At 34.1% G+C, this 11,767-nt stretch overlaps 3 protein-coding genes across 7 annotated transcripts; 2 read left to right on the forward strand and 1 right to left on the reverse strand.

The window, feature by feature from the left end:
* The first annotated feature begins 3,253 nt into the window (after positions 1-3,253).
* LOC106763185 lies at positions 3,254-3,817 on the forward strand. Its single transcript, XM_014647396.1, has one exon. The coding sequence runs from the start codon at positions 3,254-3,256 to the stop codon at positions 3,815-3,817; it is 564 nt and encodes a 187-aa protein (XP_014502882.1).
* A 159-nt stretch (positions 3,818-3,976) lies between these two features.
* LOC106765135 (OBERON-like protein) lies at positions 3,977-6,920 on the reverse strand. Its single transcript, XM_014649643.2, has 3 exons — positions 6,665-6,920; positions 4,977-6,077; positions 3,977-4,828 (listed from the first exon to the last, which is right to left on the reverse strand). Exons 2-3 carry the CDS (start codon positions 6,040-6,042, stop codon positions 4,215-4,217), a joined length of 1,680 nt encoding a protein of 559 aa, XP_014505129.1. The 5' UTR covers positions 6,043-6,077; positions 6,665-6,920; the 3' UTR covers positions 3,977-4,214.
* A 486-nt stretch (positions 6,921-7,406) lies between these two features.
* On the forward strand, positions 7,407-11,569 carry LOC106764679 (pentatricopeptide repeat-containing protein At3g53170). 5 transcript variants are annotated; one of them, XM_022781764.1, is made up of 5 exons: positions 7,407-7,774; positions 8,542-9,637; positions 10,368-10,481; positions 10,685-10,725; positions 11,120-11,569. In XM_022781764.1, the coding sequence occupies exons 1-3, from the start codon at positions 7,469-7,471 to the stop codon at positions 10,388-10,390; spliced, it is 1,425 nt and encodes a 474-aa protein (XP_022637485.1). In that variant the 5' UTR covers positions 7,407-7,468; the 3' UTR covers positions 10,391-10,481; positions 10,685-10,725; positions 11,120-11,569. The 5 variants fall into 5 exon arrangements, with proteins under 5 accessions (XP_022637485.1, XP_022637486.1, XP_014504495.1 ...); XM_022781765.1 differs by having other exon boundaries at positions 11,135-11,569; XM_014649009.2 differs by lacking the exon at positions 10,685-10,725.
* The last annotated feature ends 198 nt before the right edge of the window (positions 11,570-11,767 follow it).

Here is an 11,767-nt window from a genome sequence, read left to right on the forward strand (position 1 = left end):
TAATTCTTTTATAATAAAATATTATATTTAATTAATAGAAATAAATATAAACAGAATTTTGAAATAAAATAGTAATATTCATGATTATTAAGTAATAGTATAAAAATGGATAGTATCAAAGTATCATGGTCCATTTAAATAAATAAATAAAAATGCATAAATACACTAATTGTTATCTTTTGGATTTGTAGAAAAGTTAAAAAAAAAAAAAATCACACTTTAGACATCCACCTTTCTTAGGTCATGAATCAAACTCTATAAATGTAATTAAAGTATGTTCTTGACGTATATGAAAAACTTAAATAAGTAGATACATACTGAAAAAAATTGATCAAATTCAACTTGGAAGACATGGAAAATTGGTTTTGAAGTTAAAGTTGGTGTGTTGCTATGACAACATTGATGTATCAGAATATTTATAGCGGTTAAAATCATTTAGGCATCCCTATTTTCGTAAGGTATTTCCAATTTGGTCTTTTCTTTTAAATATTTCCAATTGAGTCCTTATAAGTGCTAATTTCAAACAAATTAGTCCCTGCCGTGAAAAATCGTTAACGGTGTTAAAATTGTGCAGAGGTGAGTAGATGACGTGGTTAAAATTCTCCTTTTTAGGTGTTAAAATTGTGCAGAGGTGTTAAAATTATGCAGAGGAGAATGGGAAAAATTTAAACACCTCTACACAATTTTAACACCTAAAAAGGAGAATTTTAACCATGTCATCTATACACCTTTGCACACTTTTAACACCGTTAGCGATTTTTAACGGCAGGGACTAATTTGTTTGAAATTACCACTTATAAGGACTCAATTGGAAAAGTTTAAAAGAAAAGGACCAAATTGGGAATACCTTACGAAAATAAAGACGCCTAAATGGTTTTAAACTAGTTGTAGCATATTGAATTTGATAATATGAAATTTTCCACTAAAAAAACCAGTCATGATCATAGATGTTGGATGGCTGAAAAACCATGCTTAGTGTGAATAGGTGATGCACACTACCATTGGGCTGACATTGTTCACCATGGAAGGTGTAACATTAATCTCTTAGAATTGAAGAATACCATTCATTGTAGAAACAAAACATGGCATCAAATGCAATTTTAACTTTTGCCCCCACATTGTTGTGTCCATGATGTTCCAATTTTAATGTTTCAAGCCTAGGATCTATGGTGGTCCCAAACTTACCATTTATTTGAATAAATATTACATAATTGGGGTGTTCTTTGCTACTACAAGAATCACAAAGAAAAAAAAAATCATCTCCTTTTGAAGTTTGAAAAATATTATAGAATGATGATTCTTCAAGATATTCATGGCATCACTTCAACTTTATCTTCTTATTACTCTTTTGTGAGTTTCACACTTTTATGTCAGGTTAGATGGGTCTTCACTTGGATATTTTGTGCTTCATTTTTCTTTTGAATTATCTTCTTTTTATATTAATTATTGAGTTCATGTTTTAATATGCTTTTCCACAATTGACACTTTTTGAAGAATTCATTAATAAAAAATATGAAGTATGTGACAAACAGAGCCTAAAGTGAATGGAGTCATTCAACTAATTCACATATCCTTCTCGAATAATGCTTATTACCAATCAAATTATTGCTTTTAACATTAACAAGAGCAATTACAATCAAAACATCACCAGTATTAAATTAAAAGGATAATATTAAATATGTTTCTATTCAATCCGAATTTTGAATTTGATATATTTTAATCTTTTACTAATTCACAAAATTATTTTAAAAATCATGATTATTAAATTAAAAGAATAAGAGTAAATATGTTTGTAATGATTATATTTCAATCTCAAATTTGAATAATTAATATAATTATTTTAATTAATTTTCGTGTTAAATAATTTTTAATATTAAAATTTAAATTCAAATATATTATATGATATAAACAACTTAAATATTAAACTTTCGATTAACACATTTAAAGTATTTGAATTATAACAATAAATACATATAAAGTTTGATAATCAAATCATAGTTTTAGTGAATAAAAAATTATAATTATGAACCAAAATTTAGAAACTACCAAAATATTTAACACTTAAAATATAAATTACAACTCATCTATTTTTCTTTTCCCTCTTTTGGGTGCAAAGATTTGATGAGTTAAAACGAAAGTTATGGTTTAAAGAACGAAGGGTTACGGTTTATTTATTTATTGACCTTATCTTTCATTTCTTTTTCTTTTATAATTTCTCTGTCAAAATAGTTATGGATTTTTGGTAAAATAATTTCTTTTTATCCAACTTTATGATAATTTTCCAGTTTCATTTTAAAAATAAATTAATATATTTTCTTCTATCAAATTAAAATAATAATTTTATAATGATATAACTTTAATAGCCAATGAGACATCGTCAATTAGTTATATACAATATGAACAACAAATGTCAAATAACATCATATTAACTTTATCATGATAAATTTTTTATAATAAATTATATTAATTATTTTTTAGAAAAATGTTCTGAATTAAGATTATTTGAGACAAAATAAAAAATAAAATGTTATTATGAAATAAAAAAAATTATATTTAACTAATAATTTTCATTCCAATTACCTATATATTATTTCCTACAATGGAATGAATGAGATACCTACTTAATTTTTAAGGCTTAAAATCACTATTATCTAGTTATCATAAAACAAAAATATGTAAAAGGATAATATTTTGTACTAATATTTTATATATTTTTATTTGAATAATATTATAAAATTAATATGTCATATAATGTATATATAATTTTATTTAAAATTTTAGAAATAAAAATTGTAAGAAAATCCAAAAGTTGCCGTGATTTTTTTTTTAATCAAATCCAACTATCTGCAGGCACCTTTGCCATTACTAAGCTCAAGTCAACTTTCAGATAATTGAAAAAATCACCATTGATTAATTTTGGGTAAATTGCTATTTTATTTGTTTGTAAATTAGGTTTTACATTTTTAAAACTTGTAATTAATTTTATTTACTTTTCACTGTAACTCCTTATTTTGATTTATCTTTTTTATCTGTTATACCAATATGCCTAAAGCATTCCCAGCTTTCTGAACTAACTACTGCATTCTGGATACCTCTTCATGCACAATTGGCCTACGGCCTACCTTCTAACAGAGGAAAAAAGTGTGACATCATAAGCCTGAAACATAAACGTTGCTATATATACCAAGCAAATTCAGATGGCACTGCATTCATCACACACAACACACAACAGTAAACATTCAAGTTTCCCCTAATGGCTCTCTGGTCTGTGGTACTTCTTACCCTCCTTTTTGCCATTGCTGAATGTCAGACAACCATTTCATTCAACCAAACCGACCTAGAGGCAGCCATGGCTGACATGAGAAGCAGGTCTTACTATGGATTTGTCATCCTCCTCAAAATTCTCAACAGCCAGCAAAATTCACTGAGAAGCAATGATTTGACATTCCTAATGCCAAATGATGATGAACTATCACAGTTCTCCATATCTCTAGACCAGCTGCATGATTTCATACTCAGCCATTCTATTCCAACACCGTTGTTGCTCAGTCACCTATTACGTTTTCCAAATGGCTCTGTGGTTCCCTCTAGCATTCCAAGTAGGATGATCAACATCACCAACACCGGTAGAACAGGTTTGTTTGTGAACAATGCAAGGATTGTCACACCAAATGTATGCCAAAGCTCTTTAATAAGATGCCATGGAATCAGTGCTGCTTTGACGTTTGCAAACATGGCTTCGTTCCACCGAACTCCACAAGCTAACTTGCCAAACCCAGCTGCATCTGTCAAGAAGATGAGTATCCCATTTTTCTAGTAAGGCGAGAAAAACACTTGGTTTGTACTGTTCCATTTTATCAATAAAATTCAATATTCTCTGCCATGTTATTTGATCTGTAATCTGAATAACATCATAATACTATTGATTAGCTAATTAAATTCCACACATCAAGTTAGTCTAGTCAATAACTTAATGTATTCCAAACATATTGATTAACTAATTAGATTTCACAAATCAAAACATTCAATAAGTTAATGTATTCAAACATAGATCGGGACAACAAATTACTACTACCGCTTCCCATCTCTTCCCACGAAGGGTTACATTGTCTGGAACGTCTCGAACCTAGTGACACCGACTGCATCAATGGTGTAATAAAATAATATTACTATTATAGGTAGACGATTACAATATGCATACACTTAACCAAGGCTTATGGGTTTGTTCGAAAAGGATGGCAGTCATTAGATGGACCATCTGCACTGGGAGGAACACTATAGAGGAGATCATGAATTTTGGAAAACATCAAGGGGTCACCACCACTACTGCTTTGCAATATACGAGAAGACTCCTGCATTTTGATCTTCTCATACAGATACTGCTTCTCAGCCTCGGCCTCACTTAATCTTTGCTTCAAATAATTGCTGGTATATTCTTCTTCTGATTTATCAGACTTGGCAAGAAGAATTCTCTGGAGCCGCTCAGCTTCTCTTTTAGCTTCACTAGCCTTCATCTGGAACATATCAGCCTCTGCACTTTTAAGCCTCACAATTTTCTCTAGTTCTTCAATCTCTAACTTCTTTTTTTGCCTATCCATTTTTAGTTCTCCTGCTTCTCTGGCCTTGTCTGCTAATTCACGTTCACAAGCATCAAAAGACAACCGAGCCTTCTTGAACATTCTCATCTTCTCATTGGCTACCATTTCCATATTTCTTACAGCCTCATGCACCACCTCTGAAATTCTATTGCATGCCTCCTGTGGAACAATCAGTCTTCCACTTCCACTTTCAACATTTTCCAGGGTCTTTTGAGAGTCCAGCTCAAGCTCTTCACATATGAAACGTATTGGTTACAACAAAAAGAAAAGAGAATGAATAAAACTACCAATATTTTAACATCAATATTGCTTCACTAACTAATTACATTATACTAACTACAATTTTGCAGGTAAACTAGAAAACTAGAAAACTTGTACCTTTGAAAAACATCAATATTCCCGTGCATGCAGCCGTAGTTTCGACTTTGCCACTTCTTAAATTTTCCTTGAGATCGTCAGACTTCCAGTGAAGTTTCCTCCCTCGTGGGTCTTTACTTCCATGAAAGATCCTACTGACAAAATCAAGTTCCCTAATCAGGGCCTCTCCATCCCATGACATCGCACAATGCTGGAAGACATCTTTAACCCAACCCAGCAGTTCTGAAGTCCTATTGCATGCTTGACACTTAAATACCATTTCGCTTGGCCCTGTTCCATTCTGTGTAGCAGGGCCCATACAAATAAGTTGCTCGCGAATGGCACAATCAGTGTGAGTCCAATGTGAACACAAATCACATCCAATCCAGCGGCATGTATTTACTTCAAAGTCAAACTTACTGCAGATAACACACATGCAAAGATTGCAGAAACCATTTCCATTGGTGCATGTCTCACAGGTACAATCTTCAGCAGGAAGCTGGCTCCCACAAGCTAGGTTTCTGCATCTCTTATACAGAAATATCTCAATCAATGAAGCCTGAGATAGATTGATGCTAGGATGTAAAAATCCCTGAATTCCAGTATTTATGGCAACAAGGATTTCGAGCTGCACACGATGTGTTCGTGCCAATGTGTTGGTTGTTAAATCAGATCTACTCTGAACAAGCTTCTGCAAAATAAAAAATTCCTCTCTATGCTGCGAGCCATTCCCTCCTTCAAGGATAACTCGAAGTTCATTTTTCAGTTCGTCAAGAAATTCGGAAGGTAGATGAACCATTTTTTCACATATTATATCAACTCGTTCTCTTGCAACGTCATGAAGAGTAATTTTGTCAGAACCAGAAACACGACGTATAACAGCCTGATCAGGGCAGTCACTCTCCCTTTTTATTGCTGCAGCAGCGGGCCAAATTTCCCGAGAACTGGCACTTCCAGTCGGAGATTCACGGAGATTGCCAGTGTTTGATCTAGGCTCCTCAAGGGAAAGGCGGGGATCTGAAGAAACTAGAGACAGAGAAGTTCGTAGTCCTTCACCACCTTGTGACTGCTGTCGTGGAGGGTGCATGATTTTGCGGCAAAAGCTTCAGTTTTTGTTAAAACCTAGTGACCATACCCAACAAAATATATTTAGTTTTTAAGCAGCTAAACATATTCTGTTACAGTTAAAGGAACTTGAAAAAATCATAGTCTGCCAACAGGTGCAGGCTTTCATCCAAAGCAAGAGCCAGAGATCGGAGAGAGTAAAAGTATCAAACTATTTAGTAATCAATCGGGCCCTAATTTTTCCACAAACTGATGGCAAAAAGCAAATAAATTCGAAAAAGGCAAATGATCGTATCCCGCACAATAATCACATCAAAATCCATCAGTAATAACAGAAGAGAAGAAAAAATCACACTCAATTTTAAACCGTACAAAAGAAGCTGGAGAGAAATGCAATAAATCTCTAACCAAAAAATTGATGTGAGACAAGTTTGCTGATAATCAAATCATCAAATCATACGACGAAGAGACAACTTAAACGAGCCCGAGCACAAGTGGATTATGAAATTTCAGACTTAAAAAAATTGCTAGAAAGAATGTTTTCAATTGTTGAAAGTGGTGCATCGAAATTCACAGAATCAGAGCAGATATACGCTTAAAAAAAATAAGAACAAAAAATTGATTAAAAAGGAGAAGAAACTTACCAGAGAGAGAAGGGAAGAGAAGGTAAAGTATGTTCTTCACACAAAACACAAGACAAAGGAATTAAGGAGAGGGGTAGGTTAGGTCAAAGGAAGGAAAAAACTGTGAAAAAGAGTGAAACGGAGAATGAAGGAGAAACGGAAATAGAATAATCAAACTGGTCTTTTTTCGTTTGAACTGTGACTCCGAAGAAGGGTGGTATTTATCAACGGTGACCGGTCCACGCGGTTGCAAAGAACCTTAAGTTAACACTGTTATCTCATGACCAAATTATGCCAGGTCAATATCCAAAACCATTTCTTCATAATGTATGCTCATTTATTATAAATATTAATACATATTAAATATTATATATAAATTTAAATATTTATATAATATTATTTACGTTATCTTTATTATTAATAAATACATTAAACTCCCTAAAATACTAATAAGTATTTATTAATATTTAAATTATAGTAATGAAAATATAATTATTATATATTACAATATATTATAATATTGTCCTTGAGAACATGCTCTGAAGGTGACTCATGGAAGCTAATATGTGTAAACTAAAATGGATAATCTTTATGCAGTGATATGGATATTATTTAATGTTACATTGATTTCTTTTATTATTGGAAAAATAGTTTAGAAAAATTGAAATTTATCTTTTTAAAATAAAATAGAAAAATATTATTATTCTAACTTGTACATAAATTAAAAATTGAAGAAGTTATATGAATTTTGATATATATCATAATAACCATTTTGATTTTTTACCACAAAAGATGTGAGTCCCCTGTTTGTTGCGTGTGTCTGCAATGAACTTGACATGGTCGTCTGGTGTCTCCTCCGTCACACCCTTTGCTCCTGCAACCAACGAGGCCCTTCCAAAAAAGCGGCGTCGTTTTAACGTGGTGTCGTTGAAGCGGAGGGCGAAAGCAGGGAGTGCGGGGCTGGTGAAGGAGCCGAAGAAGGAGTTGTCACGCATTCTCCGAACCGAAGCTGCCATCAGAGGCGTTGAGAACAAAGCCAAGTCCAACTCCCACAAGCAGCTCTGGCCCAAGGCCCTTCTCGAAGCCCTAGATGATGCCATCAAACGTCGTCGTTGGCAATCCTCTCTTGAGGCAAAGACAATTTTTGTTTTAGATGTTGTGCAATTCTAAATTTAGACACTTCCATGATGTTGAGATTTTCTGCGGGAATGGACCCAGCCTTCGTTGGTGGGAGATTGATTTGTTTTTTTTTTTTTTTGGCGGGATATAGAACAATGAACACACTTAAGTGGACCCTGAGTTATTCAAATAATCAAATTAGGGATAATTTAGCCCCTTCACCGAGTTTATAATGATGGTTTCATCTGCCTTCAATTCATTTACATGTTTGGAGAATTAACTTTTGGATTGAGTGCAATGCTATGGTCAGTTGTGTTGTATTGACTAGATTGAGCTATTGTTGGGGTTATGAAATTTTGGAGTAGTGACTGTTGGTTTTGTGGACAGTTGAGAGTAGTATGTAAAGTGTGCTGTTCTGGAAAACTTGCCTGGTTTTTAAATTCGAACAATATCATGTGATGCTTTGTATTTACTGTTTAACTTTTCATGTTAAGTGTGACCTTGAGATTTTTCCAAATGGGCATGACTTGGAGAGTTATGTAAATCTTCATTTTTGAGCGAAAAATCTTGATTCAGTCGTTCACCTGGTTCATTTTGCCTTCATGCAATCTTAGATTTCTTTGGCAAAAACCTAGGGCTGCTTTGAATTTGATATTTCGTAGTCTATGAATGTAAGACATGAGTGGATTTTGTTAGGCCGGGGAACGTGACTGCAATTGATTTTAGGATTAATATTTGTGCTCAGTTGTGTCTGAAGTACGACCTATTTCCTTTTGCAGATTTTTGCACTTCTTCGAAAGCAATGCTGGTATGAACCACGATGCCAAACATATGCAAAACTGTTGGTGATGCTTGGCAAGTGCAGGCAGCCTGAAGAGGCTTCTCATCTCTTTGAGATCATGTTTTCTGAAGGGCTTAAACCTACTGTTGATGTCTACACTGCTCTTGTAAGTGCTTACGGTCATAGCGGTCTCCTTGATCAGGCACTTTCTACTGTTGAAGATATGAAATCGGTTGTTGACTGCAAACCAGATATATATACATATTCTATTCTTGTTAGTTGCTGTGCAAAATTTCATCGTTTTGATTTGATTGAACATGTCCTTGCGGAGATGTCATTTCTGGGCATCCAATGTAACTCTGTCACGTATAATTCCATAATTGATGGTTATGGTAAGGCTGGCATGTTTGAACAGATGGATAATACATTGAATGATATGATTGAAAATGGCAACTGCCACCCAGATGTTTTCACAATGAATTCTTTTGTTGGGGCACTTGGAAAGGATGGGCAAATTGATAAGATGGAGAAGTGGTATGATGAATTTCAGCTAATGGGCATAAAACCAGACATAACAACATTCAATTTGATGATAAAGTCCTATGGCAAAGCTAGCATGTATAAGAAGATGAAGACTGTCATGGATTTCATGGGAAGAAGGTTTTTCACTCCAACAGTTGTCACGTATAATACTGTCATCGAGGTGTTTGGCAAAGCTGGAGAAATTGAGAAGATGGATCAATACTTTCTAAAAATGAAGCATCTTGGAGTGAAGCCTAATTCTATTACTTATTGCTCACTTGTCAGTGCATATAGCAAAGTTGAACGTATTGACAAAGTTGAGTCAATCATGAGGCATGTTGATAATTCTGATGTAGTATTGGATACTCCCTTCTTTAATTGCATAATTAGCGCCTATGGGCAGGCTGGTGACCTAAAAAAGATGAGCGAGTTATTCATGGCCATGAGAGAAAGAAAATGTGAACCTGATGGCATCACTTTCGCTTGCATGATCCAGGCATACAACACCCACGGGATGACTGAGGCTGCTCAAAATTTGGAAAATATGATGATTTCTGCCAAAGATAACTTGGGTATGTTTCAATTTTTGTGCTACTTGTTCTTTGATGTCTTTTCTTTGTTTTGGTCCCATTGTGCTCAGTAGGAAATGCATGATCTACTAAGCATTCCTTGGTATTTGAGGCTAGGCAACTTTTGTGCTGGATAATGTTTTATGCCTATTAGTGTTAGTCATTATTGAGATCGTTAGCTTGTTAGGTTGGGCTGAGACTGCAAAATAAGGAACATTGCGAAAATATACAGAGGCTCTATAAATCTAAATTGGAGAGGTTTTTTGTGCGGCATATACCACCACCTTTCCCTCTAGTTCAGTTTCTTAGTTTTAGTAGAACTTTTCAGTCAATTTACGATCCCATGATTTGTACGTTTCCTCTCTTCTTCCAATCTTGGGTAGGATCTTTAGTTTGACAATCTTGGATCAAACCTAGAGTAGGAATGAGCTCATCCACCAGAGTAGATGCAGAATGTGAGAAAGAAGTTTTGTGGACTCCAAAGCAGTTAGAGAGTGTTGTTGTGCGAAAGTATTACTTCTGTGTTGGTCTAAAAGTAAAGGGGCGTAGCTGGGTTGAGGTAGGCATTCTGTTTTGTATCAGTGTTATTGAGGAAGACCATTTGTTCTTTTTGCCTTCATATATTACTTTTCTGCAATAGTAAGGCCCAAGTTTTGCTTTTCCCGAATTTATTCATTTTACCTCGAATCAACTTTATATCATTGACACGCCTTACCCGATTTTTTACCAACAGGCATTAAGTTGATTGAATGCTAGCGTGGATAATTGTGATTCAATGCTTAAAATTTACACAGCATTTTCCATGCTGATCCTCGTTCAGAAAGATTTGATTCGAGAACTTAAGCAGGTAAGCATAGATTCATCTAAAGCATAGATTCAACACTTCGTATATCTCTTTACTATGCCTAAAATTCACTTTAAGATAGAAGCCTACGTAAACTGAATTCTGTAGTCTGAAATGTATCTCACTCACCCAAACACTTTCAAATTCATCGTAAGTACCATAAAAGCCATGCTATATTGTATTAACAGGCAATAATGTAATTGCAGAAGGTATCTTTTGACCAAAGAGGATGTCCATCATTCAAATGGTATTCAATATCTTGATAAAATTTGTGGAACGCCTGCTTTGTTATGTTCATAGGAAGTTGTTCCTTATTTTCTGTTTTATATTGAAGTACTTTTGTTTCAGCTTTAAGATTATTACTCTGTTGATTTTCAATCCCATCAGCATAGGTGAATCTGTGAGCAGCGAAAAATTTGAGTCTGCATGTCACCTAATTTTATCATCAGTTTCAATTTTACTAACATGCATCTGGTGACTTCTGTATCTTATTCAGCAAGGCTAAGCTAACCGTTTCCAGTCCTGTGTGTCAAATGCATCTATGCTTCCGCTGTGACTTTTACCAATTGAATTGAGTAACTTGCCCTTATGCATAGCTACAGTCTTTTGCATTATCACCCTTTACTAAATTTGAATATCAGTGCTGTGCCCTGCAGGGAATCTATGTGATATAACATTGGAGTGCACATTCCATATGTTGGGTTTGTTTATCATGAACTGAAGAGTAGCTTCAATGAAATTGGGGGTCCTGCAAACCATCATGCACACAACTCATTCTACCTATTGGGTGTTCATATTTGTCTATACAGCTCACTTGCCAATGAATTGCAGTACAATTTATTAAGTACAATTTATGCGGGTCCTAATGGGTGTCATTTGTCACGCAGTGAGTTTCATCCCTAAAGTTGTAGGACCTATATGGATTTTAACAAATAGTAAATAGATGTTAAAAAGAAAGTGTCAAGAGACTTGGAATATGTTCTGTTAGCACTATTTCCATATGGTTACTAGGCGCCCACAACCAATGAGTGGCACGTCGACTTATTTGCACGGTTTGTTAAAATAGTGAAATACGTCCATTGAAAAGTTAATGTGTTTCTCTGTCGAACTTACATTTCCGTTTAACAATTCGGGTGTAAAAAACGATATAATGCATTGAAGTTATATAACCAATAGAAGTGGTATTTAGAGTTATTTTTTTTTTTAAACATTGAAAACATTTTTTCAAATAATTTCAGCTAATTATTTTTAACTCAAAGTAATTTAAGACACTTCCTTTAGTAAGTTAG

The sequence above is a fragment of the Vigna radiata genome, chromosome 6, assembly GCF_000741045.1.
Source record: "Vigna radiata var. radiata cultivar VC1973A chromosome 6, Vradiata_ver6, whole genome shotgun sequence".
NCBI classification, from domain to species: domain Eukaryota; kingdom Viridiplantae; phylum Streptophyta; class Magnoliopsida; order Fabales; family Fabaceae; genus Vigna; species Vigna radiata.